Genomic DNA, 13,085 nt, shown 5'->3' with positions numbered 1-13,085 from the left:
AAAAAAGGAAGAAAGAAAGAAACTTGTGAAACACTTCTAAAAACAAAACAAAAATTCTAAGAAAGTGACCTTAAATATGAACTATACCCCAAAAGCCTTATTTTCAAATTTGTCAGTAAATTAAAACTGTTTGCATCTTTAAAATCACTGATCAAATTTATAAATACAAGATGACTCAGTTAAATTTTTGCACTGTTGGATACTGAACCACACTTATGTGTATGCATTTTTTTTTTAACTGTTTCTAAGTGTTCATTAATGTGGCCCAATGTACCGTTCATGGCTCATGACTAAACATGATAAGTGAAACTAATAAAGTGATGGTGTGATATGACTAGACATGCATTTCTCACATGCAGCGTTTCAGTGTAGTATATATGAAACCCATGAATCAACAGAAGATGTTTAATTGCATGCAGTTAAGGAAGGCTTTTTTAAATTATATACAGATGCCCTTTCCTGAAAATACTATTTGGTGTGCTATGTTAATCTTTCTCCAATGTAAGAGTTCTTAAACTGGGATTCGTGGATCAGCGTCAAAGGGTCTGTGAACTCCCCCAAAGGTTACAGAAAATTACAGTATGTAAACATTTTTCTGGGAACACTCAAAAAAGGTTTGGAACCATTCTAGTGGTTTTCTCATTAAGCATTAACAAATACATTATACTATCCCAACTTTCCTTACCTCTAAGTTAACTTGTTCAAATCTAAACAATTATTAATTAGACTTTTTCTCATCGCAGTGTTCACTGGATTTCACTGTAAGGGCCCATTTACTTGTGTCTACCTTCTACAAGGGCTGTGCCTAGTACAGGTTTGTATTACAATTTTCTACAATAAACAAATACTATGTTACCTCAAGCTGACAACTTTTACCTAATGTGAAAGTCATGAATAGTTAGATATTACAATAGGCAAAATAAAAATTTCCATAGCCTATTAAAATTAGTTACAATAAAAATTAATACTTGGCTATCATATCTACTTAACTAGAGTTACAAGGATTAAGAGGGCCAAAGCTTACAAAGTATTTGCCCTAAAATAACAACTAAACATACATAATTCTTATGATAGTAGTCTTCTATTTTAAAGCCTTTTCTCATGAACATTTAAAATTCATGAAGGAGACGATTTCTAGCATACAAATTAGACCTATTTTTATTAACTGGGCCAAGGGCATAATTCATATCCAAACACTCTTTGTGTAAACCAGGGTATCACATCCTTACTAATGCATCTACAAAGCCATGTAGTTATGTTTTTTTCGTGCTTGGAAAAGATATGCATAGATTTACTGAAGTATATAAATGTTCCAAACATAAATGAAATATATTTGAATATAAATGAAATTTATAATTAGAAATTAAAAATCTAAATAGTATCACACAACAAAACCATTTTCAAATACTTATTCCAAACAACAACAGAGCTTCCAATTATTAAGGCAAAGTAGACACTAAAACAACTAAAACGTACAATGTAAAACAAAGCATAAGAAAAATAATATAACTTAATAATTGGAATAAGTCTTACTTATTTTAGTTATGATAATAAGCAAAACAAATGAAAGAAGTTCAAATGAAAATTGGAATGTAGCTCTTGAGTAGAAAGGACTTCAGAATATTCAAGGGTAAATGTACTTTGTCTTAACACAAAGTACCAGAACATTTGTTCCTAGATATGCTGATGACAAACAGTAAACAGTAAAATGCTTTTAATTGTGTTAACATCTGTTCATTCTCGAAGAGCCAAAAGGAACAGGAATAAAAAAAAATATCAAAACTTTAGGAAGAAAAACCTCTGTGCCTATTGTTCAGCAGAGACTTCTTTTTGATTTTTTGCCAGATCTTCAGGTCAAGAGTAACTGAGCAATTCTTACAATGAGTCATCGGTTTTAAATTTTGTTCTTGAAATTACATTTATTTCAAAGTAAATATGCATCCTAAGGTTTCACCATAAGATTAAGTGTAACACCAAAACTTTTCACAATTCTACATAAATAACCCAATATTCATCTTTATGCCTTATTTTTAAAAACTTACTAGGTTAAAAGGAATTGTCAACATTTTACCTTTATTAATGAAGTCACAACAATTGCTCCAGCATTTACCATAGGATTGTGTGGCTTATCTGTAAAATATAAAAACAACAGCATTTTTTTGAATATTTGATATCATGTTCCATTATATAGGTACTTCTCGTGAAAATATATTTTCTTTATGTAAGATAATGTTACAGTTCTTTTGGGGGGAGGGAAAGAAAGGGTGAAGGGATACATTTAGTCACTTACTTATCAAACCAGTAATACACTTCCATAATAATTATATAGGAAAACAAAGATTCATGTACAGAAAGATAGTGAATAATAGTGTAAGAGTACATCCAAATTTCCTAACTCTACCATTTACTACCTATCTGATTTTGAGCAAGTAACTGAATATCATTGTGCCTCAATTTTATCACTGTAAATTGGGAGTAATAAATAGCACCAACATCTCAGTGAACATAATGCTTGAATGAATTAGCACACACAAAATGCTTGAATGTATATGGCACATCCTTAGGCATTCATACAACGTTACTATAAAAATAACCTTGAAAAAAGCCTATCTTGCTTTTTAAAAGTGCTTTATTTTTGTTTTTATGTATATACACATACACACGCAGAAAAAGAAAACAGAAACACTATAAAGAGATATATCTATTATAAAAATATTACAGGGGATTTGTATTCTGTTCTTTCTATATTTCCTGACAATAAAGATGTATTTATTTTAAAAATTACTTAAAATTTAAATTCATCTCAAATCCCACCTCTTCTAATTCTTACAACAAACAGAATTTCAAACCTCAACTGATTACATTCCATTCATGGCATTGCACAAATGCCAAACACAAACCTCTTAGGGCACTGAAAACATTTATTTAAAAGTACGATTACTAATTTATCTGTTTGTGGTAGTGCTTCATTTGAGTGGGGGGGAACAAGTTCTTATCTAACTTGACAAATCCAACAGAATTTATTAAGTTATTGCTACATTATTAGCCTCCTTAAATTTTAAGCAAGTTATCTTCTGTAAGATGAACCTATGACTAAATAATTCTGAGCTCTAGAAAACAGCCTAGCAGTTTTCAACTGTCAAAGAGTTGCCATATGACCCAGCAATTCCATTCCCAGGTATACAGCCAAGAGAAATAAATATGTACATGCACACAAATACTTGTACAGCAGTGTTCACAGAAGTATTACTGATAATAGTCAAAGGTGAAAAACAACTCAAACGTCCTGTCAACTGATGAGTAGATAAATAAGATGTGGTATTATTACCAATAGAAGATAACATTATTCAGCAATTTTTAAAAAATGAAGTACTGATACATACCAGAACATAAAGGCACTTTAAAAGTAACATGCTGGGGCATGTGGGTGGCTCAGTCAGTTAAGCGTCTGACTTTGGCTCAGGTCATGATCTCACAGTTTGTGGGTTCGAGTTCCACATAAAGATTCAGCACAGAGCCTGCTTCAGGTTCTGTGTCTCCCTCTTCTCTGCCCCTCCCCTGCTCACTCTCTCTCTCTCCAAAATGAATAAACATTAAAAAAAAATTCTAAAAGTAACATGCTAAGTAAGACAGGCCAGTCATAAAAGACCAAATATCATAGGATTTCATTTATATATAATGTCCAGAATAGGCAAATCTATAGAGACAGAGAGTAGATAACTAGTGCCAGGGGTAGAAGACAAATGGGTACTCAACTAATTAAAATGGGTACTCACTGGGTACAGGGTATTTTTTGGGGTGACAAAAGTGTCCCAAAATTGCCTGGGTGGTTCAGTCTGTTAAGTGTCTGACTTTGGCTCAGGTCATGATCTCACGGTTCATGAGTTTGAGCCCTGCATTGGGCTCTCCACTGACAGTGCAGAGCCTGCTTAGGTTTCTCTCTCTCCCCCCCTTTCTCTCTGCCCCTCCCACTCTCATGCTCACTCTCTCCCAAATAAATAAAAATTAAAAACTGAAATGAATTTTGGTGATGGTTGCACAATTCTGTGAATATGCTAAAAGCCACTGAATTGTACACTCTAATGGGTGAATTATATGGCATATAAAGTACTTCCCAATATAGTTGTTAAAATTTTCGTTCATTTAAAAAAGAAAGACAAAAAGTTAGGTAACATACAGTCTACCAATTGCCCTCAACGTAAGATCAACAATGTGATGTAGTAGCTATGCCTTAAACACTATACATTTTGGGTTAACCATGATGACAATTAGTTCCAAATGTTAAAATTTAGTATAATACCAGAGTATTTACAATCAAGATTTCACCTATTCCAAATCTTGCTAAGAGAAGTTTGCTTTCTCTGAGATCATACAAAATGAGAGCAATTAGTGTCAAAGTACTACATGGCAAGAGGGAGCCAAGGAACAAAAATTTTTCAGTATTGTTCACCTGAAGAAAAAAAAAAAAAAAAAACAGAGACAGAAAATAGAATATAGAAATCAGGCTGTGCTAAATTAGTTTATACTTGTATTTGTGTATATGTTTATGTGTCTGTCCATTCATGGTTTTTTGACATTATCATGTATAGGCCCTAGGGCCTCAGAAGGCAGTTAATGTGTATATTCCAAATGGTACCACATAAATGTGTGCACTTAGTATTTTCTAAATCATAAAGATTCTGCAAATACCACATAAGCTGCATTCAAGAAGATCTTTCAAAGAACACTAAAAGCATTTCATGGGATGACAGTGCAATTTTCAGATGTAAGCAACTGTTCTCTCTGCCTTTGGCTCAAAAGGCAGATACCTCAGTATTTGGAAATACACCAGATATTATAATATAACACCAGCATTACTGCAGTCTGAAACTTCAGTCTAAAACCTATCACTGTGAAACCTACTTGTTTCCTTCTCCACTATAGGGAGGAGGGGAGAGGTAAAAGGTTCCATTTAGAATTCTTAATTTAAAAATACTCATGACAGCAGAAATAAAACTTAAGCTAATTAATAAAAGCTATCAACTGAAGTAATGGCATATATTAGCTTGGTATAATGACAAAATGGTCATAGGCCGCATCTGAAATTTATGGACACTTTTAACTAGAAGGCACAAAACTGCTTTAGTAAGTACTTATTCTTTCCAAAGGAAAAAAAAACATGCAGAAAGTTCTTTTATATTACACTAGCAAAAGCTTTTCAAACTGCTAATCAAATATGAACCTTACAAAGATGAGGTTCATAACCGAGGCTAAGTCAAAGGTTGCTAATGCATATACTGAAGAACCTAAAAAGTATTAATTTCACAGTTCAATATGAATATTTATATTTTAAGTATTATACTAGAATTTTTAAGAACCATATAAAAATTAAAGTATATTCTATATATGGTTTAATCCCACACCACCCACTTACCCAAGCAACCAAACTTTGTTCTTTGTATATACAATTCAGTCCTGTCTTCCTCACGTAAATTAATTCAACTCCTCTTCTTTCTCAAATCCTCTACAATATAAACTAACATATACATTTTGTCTTCTGTCAATTACACACTTATAAAAGTCTTTTTTCTCCATGCATTAGATGTATGTAATTGTTACCCATATCCTTTAGTATTAGCTAGATAAGTTACTCAAGAACCCAGGTCCATTTACCCTCCACAGCTATTAATACAGGGGAAGAAAACTATATATGTATTTGTTGATTAATCTAATTTCTACTATAAGATAAAGACTTCACTAGGAGATGGTTGTTTCCAAAATTGGTATCTCCATCAAGTAACTTATTTCCTCAACTATAATGACAGAAAGTATCAACTAACTTTCCACCAGAGGACTAAAACATTTTTATGTTGTAAAACTACCAATATTACAAGAGTACTATAGGGCGCCTGTGTGGCTCAGTCAGTTGGGGGTCCAACTCTTGATTTTGGCTCAGGTCACGATCCCAGGGTTGTGGGACAGAGCCCTGTGTTGGGCTCCACGCTAAGCATGGAGCCTGCCTGGGATTCTCACACTCTCCCTGTGCCCCTCTCCCCTACTCATGCACTCTCTCTTTCTCGCTAAAATAAAAAAGAGTACTATAATTTCTTTATCCATTATATTCATATTACTCTTAACTTACTACAATCTTATAAAGTTAGGACAATATAAGTACATTTGTTTTATTTTTAATTTTATAATAATGCTAAATGCACAGACACACAGACACATAAGGCATATAATTTCACCATAAACCTACCACTGAAGTTTTATTTTTTTTTTTCAACTTTTTTTTTTTTTTTTTTTTTTTTTTGGGACAGAGAGAGACAGAGCATGAACGGGGGAGGGGCAGAGAGAGAGGGAGACACAGAATCGGAAACAGGCTCCAGGCTCCAAGCCATCAGCCCAGAGCCTGACGCGGGGCTCGAACTCACGGACCGCGAGATCGTGACCTGGCTGAAGTCGGATGCTTAACCGACTGCGCCACCCAGGCGCCCCTACCACTGAAGTTTTAAATATGAAAAAGACCTATAATTGTTTTTTTGCTGAGGCTAGTTTTAAAACCAAAATTCTAGAGCACAGAACCTATGGAGAACTCAGCAAGAAGGGGAATAGTGAGGTCTTCACTTTCCCATTACTTGTAAGACTCTGGTATTGGCTCAGGTGGGAGGTACTAGCTTGGAAAAAGTCAAAGAATATCAAGGTAAAACCTCTTTTTAAACTTCATATTTCAATTATTATAAACCAGTGCTAAATTCCTGAGTTCTTGATTTTTTTCTTATAGATTACTATCAGTAAACTATAATTTTTAAAATCATAAATGTACAGAGCAAAAAAATATATTACTATAATGTTAAGTTCACTTACTCCATGCCCATTTTATTTATTTTTGTTTCCCAAATATGTCTTCACATTCAAATTCTTATATTTGCTCATTTCTATTCTTTAAATACCTCTCAAAATCAATCAATTCACCAGAACCACCTAGATTATTCTATTCTGGGGCGCCTGAGTGACTCAGTCGGTTGAGCATCCGACTTTGGCTCAGGTCATGATCTCACGGTCTGTGAGTTCGAGCCCCACTTCGGGCTCTGTGCTGACAGCTCAGAGGCTGGAGCCTGCTTCAGATTCTGTGTCTCCCTCTCTCTCTGACCCTCCCCCGTTCATGCTCTGTCTCTGTCTCAAAAATAAATAATAAACATTAAAAAAAAATTAGATTATTCTATTCTGACTTACATAGGAAAATATTAATTTTTCTTATAAAATGTTTAATCTTAATAGAAAAAAATATCAATTATTTCCATATTAAATCTGCATGTCAGTGAGTTTAATAGATAAATAAGGTACTTCTGCATATGATGTCCTTCCTGAAATTGTTAGTTTATGGTAATCTCCATAAAATCAAATGTAGCATCAAGACAGAAAGATTATGGTAAAGTAGGTAAGAAAATGTAGTAGCTCCAAAAAAAAATAGAAAAGCACAAAGAAATATCATTCTTTTAACTTCATTAAAAAAATAAAACAATAATAAGTATAAGGCACATTTCATTTTGTACCCAGCACAAACAAAAAATACAAAAGAGTATTTCTCACAACCGTTATTGCAACACTGAATTCCTAACACATAATTCTTCAATTCTGTATTAACTCATCACACACAAGTGAGGAACCTGGTGGGGTGGGGCAGGTGGCTCACTCAGTCAGTTAAGCTTCTGACTCTTGATTTTGATTCAGGTCATGATCTCAAAGTTCATGAGTTCAAGCCCTGAGTTATGCTCTGTCCTGACAGTATGGAATCTTCATGGGATTCTCTCTCTCTCCCTCTCTCTGTCCCTCTCCCACTCACACACGCGCTCTCTCTCAAAATAAATGACTAAACTTAAAAAAAAAAAAAACTTAGCATATGTCTGAAAGATTTAGCAACCAATACACAGGCTGGTGTTTAGATTTAAAACCTCTACCAGATCAAAAGTACTAAATAACTACCTTTGTCCTCCCACTTCCTTTTGAATTCCCATTAAGTAGTAAGACTTGTTAGTTATCCAACTATTTAATGCAAGATGGTTCTTTCAAATATTAAATGTTATGAAAGAGAAAAAAAGCACAATTATTCATTATGGGGCCACCATAAAAACTTGTTATGTTGGAAGTTTTCAAATACATATAATATAGAAATGTAGAAAGAATACAATAGAAACACCTTACAGTTAGCCTTAAGAATTACCAACATATAGTTATAATCACACCCAGCACTCCTAGCTATACTCACTGAATTATTTTAGAGCAAATCTCAGATACTGTGAGATTTTACTACAAGATATTCTCCTATACGTGTTTATGAAGTGAAGTCAAAACTTTACTCCCTGCTCTCATCTTCCCCTAGCTCACTTCCAGTGGTATGAGAAGCCTAAAATAACATTTTTAACAGTAGTAATATGGGTTTTACAGAAATTCCATGAGAAATGAACACAAAAATATTAATACTTTTAATTTTCTTCAAAAAAGCAAAAAAACAACTTCTTAGATTCAAATAGGAAAATGAGGTATTTCTTTTTCTAACTTTTATGTAATTCTTACCATCTTCATTTAAAAACAGTTTGTTGAATCTTAATCCACTTGGCTCTTTCCCAACATATCGATGCACATATTCTGTTCCAAGGTCATTAACAGCAATTGCATATTTCAAAGGTTTTACACAGGACTGAAGACAAAATGGAACTTTGGTATCTCCAATAGAATGCCTATTTAAAAGTAGATTTAAAAAATAATTAAAATCAACTGGAAAAATATCTAAATAACTGGAGTTATTTTTACGTTAATTCTAATTTACAAAGGTTTTCCCATAATTCAACCACAAGTTAACTTGGATATTAAAGAATAAATATAAATTTTAAGAAGAATGCTGCAAAATAGGCAAAAGCTTAAAACTATTCGGGTAATAGAATGGTTCAGAATTAGATAATAACTAAGTAATGTGAAAATTTTCCTGTGAGGGCAAGAGGGTATGGCCCTCCTTACTCCTACCTGTATTAAATCATACAAAATGAACTAGTCCTTTTAGAAATCAGTCACCACCTCTTCACTCATAGCTTTCATCATGACTACACCATGCTTATTAGTTTTTAAACAAAGTTCAGTTTGGATTCAACACCATTCTCTGAAACCTTGCCTGTAAATGCCTCATCCATATCTATGCACAATTCCAGCCCTGTTAAAAGAAATAGCATCCAGTTTTATAAACTGTGTTAGAGCTGGCATTAATGGCATCATTACCACCATTATCACTTCTAAACAACAGAAAAAGAAAGCTTTATGTTACCAAACTGGGATGCATATGAATACAGAATAGGTTAAACAATAGAAAACCTGTGACTGACCCTGTTATAATGTAAACTTCACAAGGGCAGAGATCTTTTGTTTTATTCACTGGTATCCCAGATGCCCTGAACTTTGCCCCAACACAGACCAGGCACTCATTCATTCAGAGTGAAACTCATTCATAGTGAAACTGGGTACTATTAATAACCACTCCTGGGCAAAAAAGGATTAGAGGAGACATCAGAGGGCAAAGAAACATCAGAGGGCCACCTCTCCTCTAAATATATTATGGAATATAACTACACATGCATAGACAGCAGAAGTATATAATATTTTTCCTATGTTTATGAATAATTTCTAATTCAGACTCTAAGTCCAACTTGACAATCATTCTAAAACCTGACAAGAGCCTGTCTTATTACCTTTGGATTTAAAATACATATGTCTGTGGTGCCTGGGTAGCTCAGTCAATTGAGTGTCTGACTTCGCCTCAGGTCATGATCTCACAGCTCGTGAGTTCGAGTCCCAGATCGGGCTCTGTGTTGACAGCTCAGAGCCGGGAGCCTGTTGTGGACTCTGTCTCTCTCTCTCTCTCTCTGCCCCTTCCCCATTTGCTCTCTCAAAAATAAATTTAAAAAAAAAAAATTTTTTTTAAATAAATAAAAATACATATGTTCTAGTCTGAAGTCAACTTTTACAATTATCCACATAAGAAAACTAAACTAAAAGAATCATCTTTACACACACAGAATCTTTAAGAAGAGAAAGAACAGGGGCGCCTGAGTAGCTCAGTCAGTTAAGTGTCCATCTCTCAATTTCAGCTCAGGCCATGATCTCACAGTTGTGAGATCGAGCCCCTCATCAGGCTCCACACTGAGCCTGGAGCCTGCTTAACATCCTCTCACCCTCCCCACTGCCCCTCCCACGCTCATGCACATGCATGAACACATGCCTGTTCGCTCTCTCACTCTTAAAAAAAAGAGAGAGAAATCATGTGCAAGTGCAAGCTTTGTGTTATAATCATTTCCTCCAAACATAAAAATTCCTATTACATGATAACCATTTCCTCCAAATACAAAAACAGGACTATCACTCCAAACTAGAATTTGATCCATAAGAATAAAGCCATGTCTTCTCATGTATTTGTGTCCTTTCATAGCACCCAACATTTAATTCAACACACAATGACTGTTTAACACATTTTACAGGTCCAGATTAGGATAAAAGCTTATCATAATGGAGGCAACAACAAACTAGAAGTTAAGAAACTTAGGTATTAGTTTCACCTCTGCCAATATTAGATAAACTGTGGGCCTCAGATACCTTAAAAATGAATGGGCTAAGCCATATATCTTTTTACTGTAAATACCTGAGAAAGAAAATTAGTAAAAAAATAAAAAGATCACTTAGAATGAAGGTACTTAAAAGATCAAAACTTAATAAATTGGAGGAAAAGCTATAACTGGGATATTATCTTAAAAAAGATGAGGCATTATAAGGCTAAATGACTTGTGGTTTTAACAGAACTTAGGACAAAATTACATCTCTGATGTAAATTCATCAAACTGTAAATATTTAGGGGTTGCACACCTTATTTTATGCAAATTACATTTAATTAAAAAAAAAAAATAATACCAGGCGCCTGAATGGCTCAGTCACTTAAGTGTCTGACTCTTGCTTTTGGCTCAAGTCATGATCTGAGGTTCATGGTTCAAGCCCTGCATTGGGCTCCATGGTGACAGAGCAGAGCCTGCCTGAAATTCTCTCTCCCTCTCTCAAAATAAATAAACTTAAAAAAATATTTTTATAAAGAAATACTACCTTAGTAAAAACTAAAACAAAAATAAAACACGAAGATTATAACTCTGAGCTAAGTCTTCAAATGAATTTAAAAAATTGATTTTTCTTTTTTGGCATAATTTTTCAGACTTGACAAAACTAAATTATAACACAATCATAAATCCCTATGACTGACTCACAGCATAATAAAAGGAGTCATTCTTGAAAAAATATTCCAGAACTTTATCAATTTTTCAAGGGCTTCACATAATTCATTGATTTTAAAACCAATCAGTCTCTTTGAAGTGCCTTCACCTCATTATCCTTTTTATAATTCTTCTATATCCTCATTTGTCAGTGGCTGTGCCTACAGTGTGAACACTTCCCAAAGATCACTTTCATGAACTCACAAGATTCTACAAGCTTGCAAATGACTCTTGACCTGGCAAATGATAGACGGAAATAAATTATTATCATTCCGTACGATCTTAACTATCATGCCACTCACATCAGGAGCATGAAGAACAAAGACAATAACAGACTGGGTAACTAATGTTAAGCTGAGAAATGGGAACAAATTTTATTAGTGGTCAGTTCCTTAGTGAAGAATTTCATGTTTTGACAAGTCTGCTTTTCCTAAGGAAACTGTAATTGCAGGTATTTGAACAATACAGACTCAAATAAGAAGGCTATAACTGTGAAAAAGATGAAACGCCTCATAAAATTTAGTTAAAGACTATTTCAGTTAAGCTTTTAGAAATTAAATTAAAATCTAAACTTATTTACATTATTGAATTTCTGTCATGTTAGGGCTAATTTCCATCATAGAAGGAAGATGTTCCTTTCTCCCTCATGCTCACTGTTATGCAAAATTTAAGGCTTAAAGTTGGTTTTTATGAATTTGAAATAAACTCACCTCTGTCCATCTACGGTACACACAGACACACCCCACAAATCAGGACTGAACTTGGCTAGCTGAGGAATATAATCCGCAACCTATACAAAATATCAGAACAAAATAACAGAATACAAGCAAATAGTATTTCTTCTACCAAAAAATTTATCTCAATTGTAGCCAGGCTATTTTATAGTACTCAGTGGCTTTGTGGTCTATCTTTTATAACAATATTCATAAAAACTAAAAGCAGAAGAGACTTGAGGATTATAGGTGAGATTTAACTGACTTCTCTCAGTCTCCGTCATCCTGTATGTTTTTCAATGCATTCTCTCTTTCTAGAAAAGCACAGTTTAAAAAAGAAACTAAGACTTGATTTTTTTTAAAGATAAAGAAACAGAATTTCTTTAATCAAAGTTATGATAGCAGGGTTTCATAGTATGACACAGAAAAAAATTAAAATAGAGAATTTTTAAAACTAGACACATTTAATGTTCGAGGATATCACATGTATAGAAATTCTTAATAAAGTTACTTTTTTATTAATTAAAGATTTACAGCCATTTCAATCATCTGAAAATGAAAAAGAATTCTTAAGATTTCTTTGTAGCCCAAAAACAAAGTTGAATAAAGTATTTTAAAAGAATTTAATCCAGCAGCTTCAACTTAAATTTCTTAATTAGCAAAACACAAGAAAACTCTACAACTTTAATTTCTATAACTCAAGTTGAGTGAATTTACTGAATAACTGGTTTAGGAAAATATTCACATCAAAAATGTTACCTTTCCTCCAGACTGCTTTTTAGCACTTTCAAATAACTCATCAATGTGAGAGGTAAAAGACATAAAGTCAGGAATGACAAACTTTCTTCTAAAGGCTTGTGTCAACAAAACAATGTTGCTTTGAACACATCTGTGGAATGTAAGAAAAAAATTAATTGACTGGGTGCCTTTCAAATACTAGTATACTTGGTGATAACAATATTAATTAGGAAAATATTTAAACAATAGAGAAATTCATCATTTCATACAACAAACTAAAATCCATAAAAATTATACTTTCTATATTATTTCCTTTCCTTCAAGCAGTCTTTCATGCAGTTGCTTGTAAGCT

At 33.5% G+C, this 13,085-nt stretch overlaps 1 protein-coding gene across 3 annotated transcripts in view; it reads right to left on the bottom strand.

The window, feature by feature from the left end:
- The window catches only part of GLS (glutaminase), an 85,542-nt gene that overhangs the window by 53,134 nt on the left and 19,323 nt on the right, over positions 1–13,085 (bottom strand). For all 3 annotated transcript variants that reach the window (XM_042949484.1, XM_042949485.1, XM_042949486.1), the window contains exons 4-7: positions 12,755–12,884; positions 11,993–12,072; positions 8,557–8,720; positions 2,072–2,130 (exon numbers count right to left, since the gene is read on the bottom strand). In XM_042949484.1, the coding sequence (XP_042805418.1) occupies positions 2,072–2,130; positions 8,557–8,720; positions 11,993–12,072; positions 12,755–12,884 (433 nt within the window). The remainder of the gene's footprint in view (positions 1–2,071; positions 2,131–8,556; positions 8,721–11,992; positions 12,073–12,754; positions 12,885–13,085) is intronic.

Source organism: Panthera leo, chromosome C1 (genome assembly GCF_018350215.1).
Source record: "Panthera leo isolate Ple1 chromosome C1, P.leo_Ple1_pat1.1, whole genome shotgun sequence".
NCBI classification, from domain to species: Eukaryota; Metazoa; Chordata; class Mammalia; order Carnivora; family Felidae; genus Panthera; species Panthera leo.
This window is presented reverse-complemented; position numbering and strand designations above follow the sequence as displayed.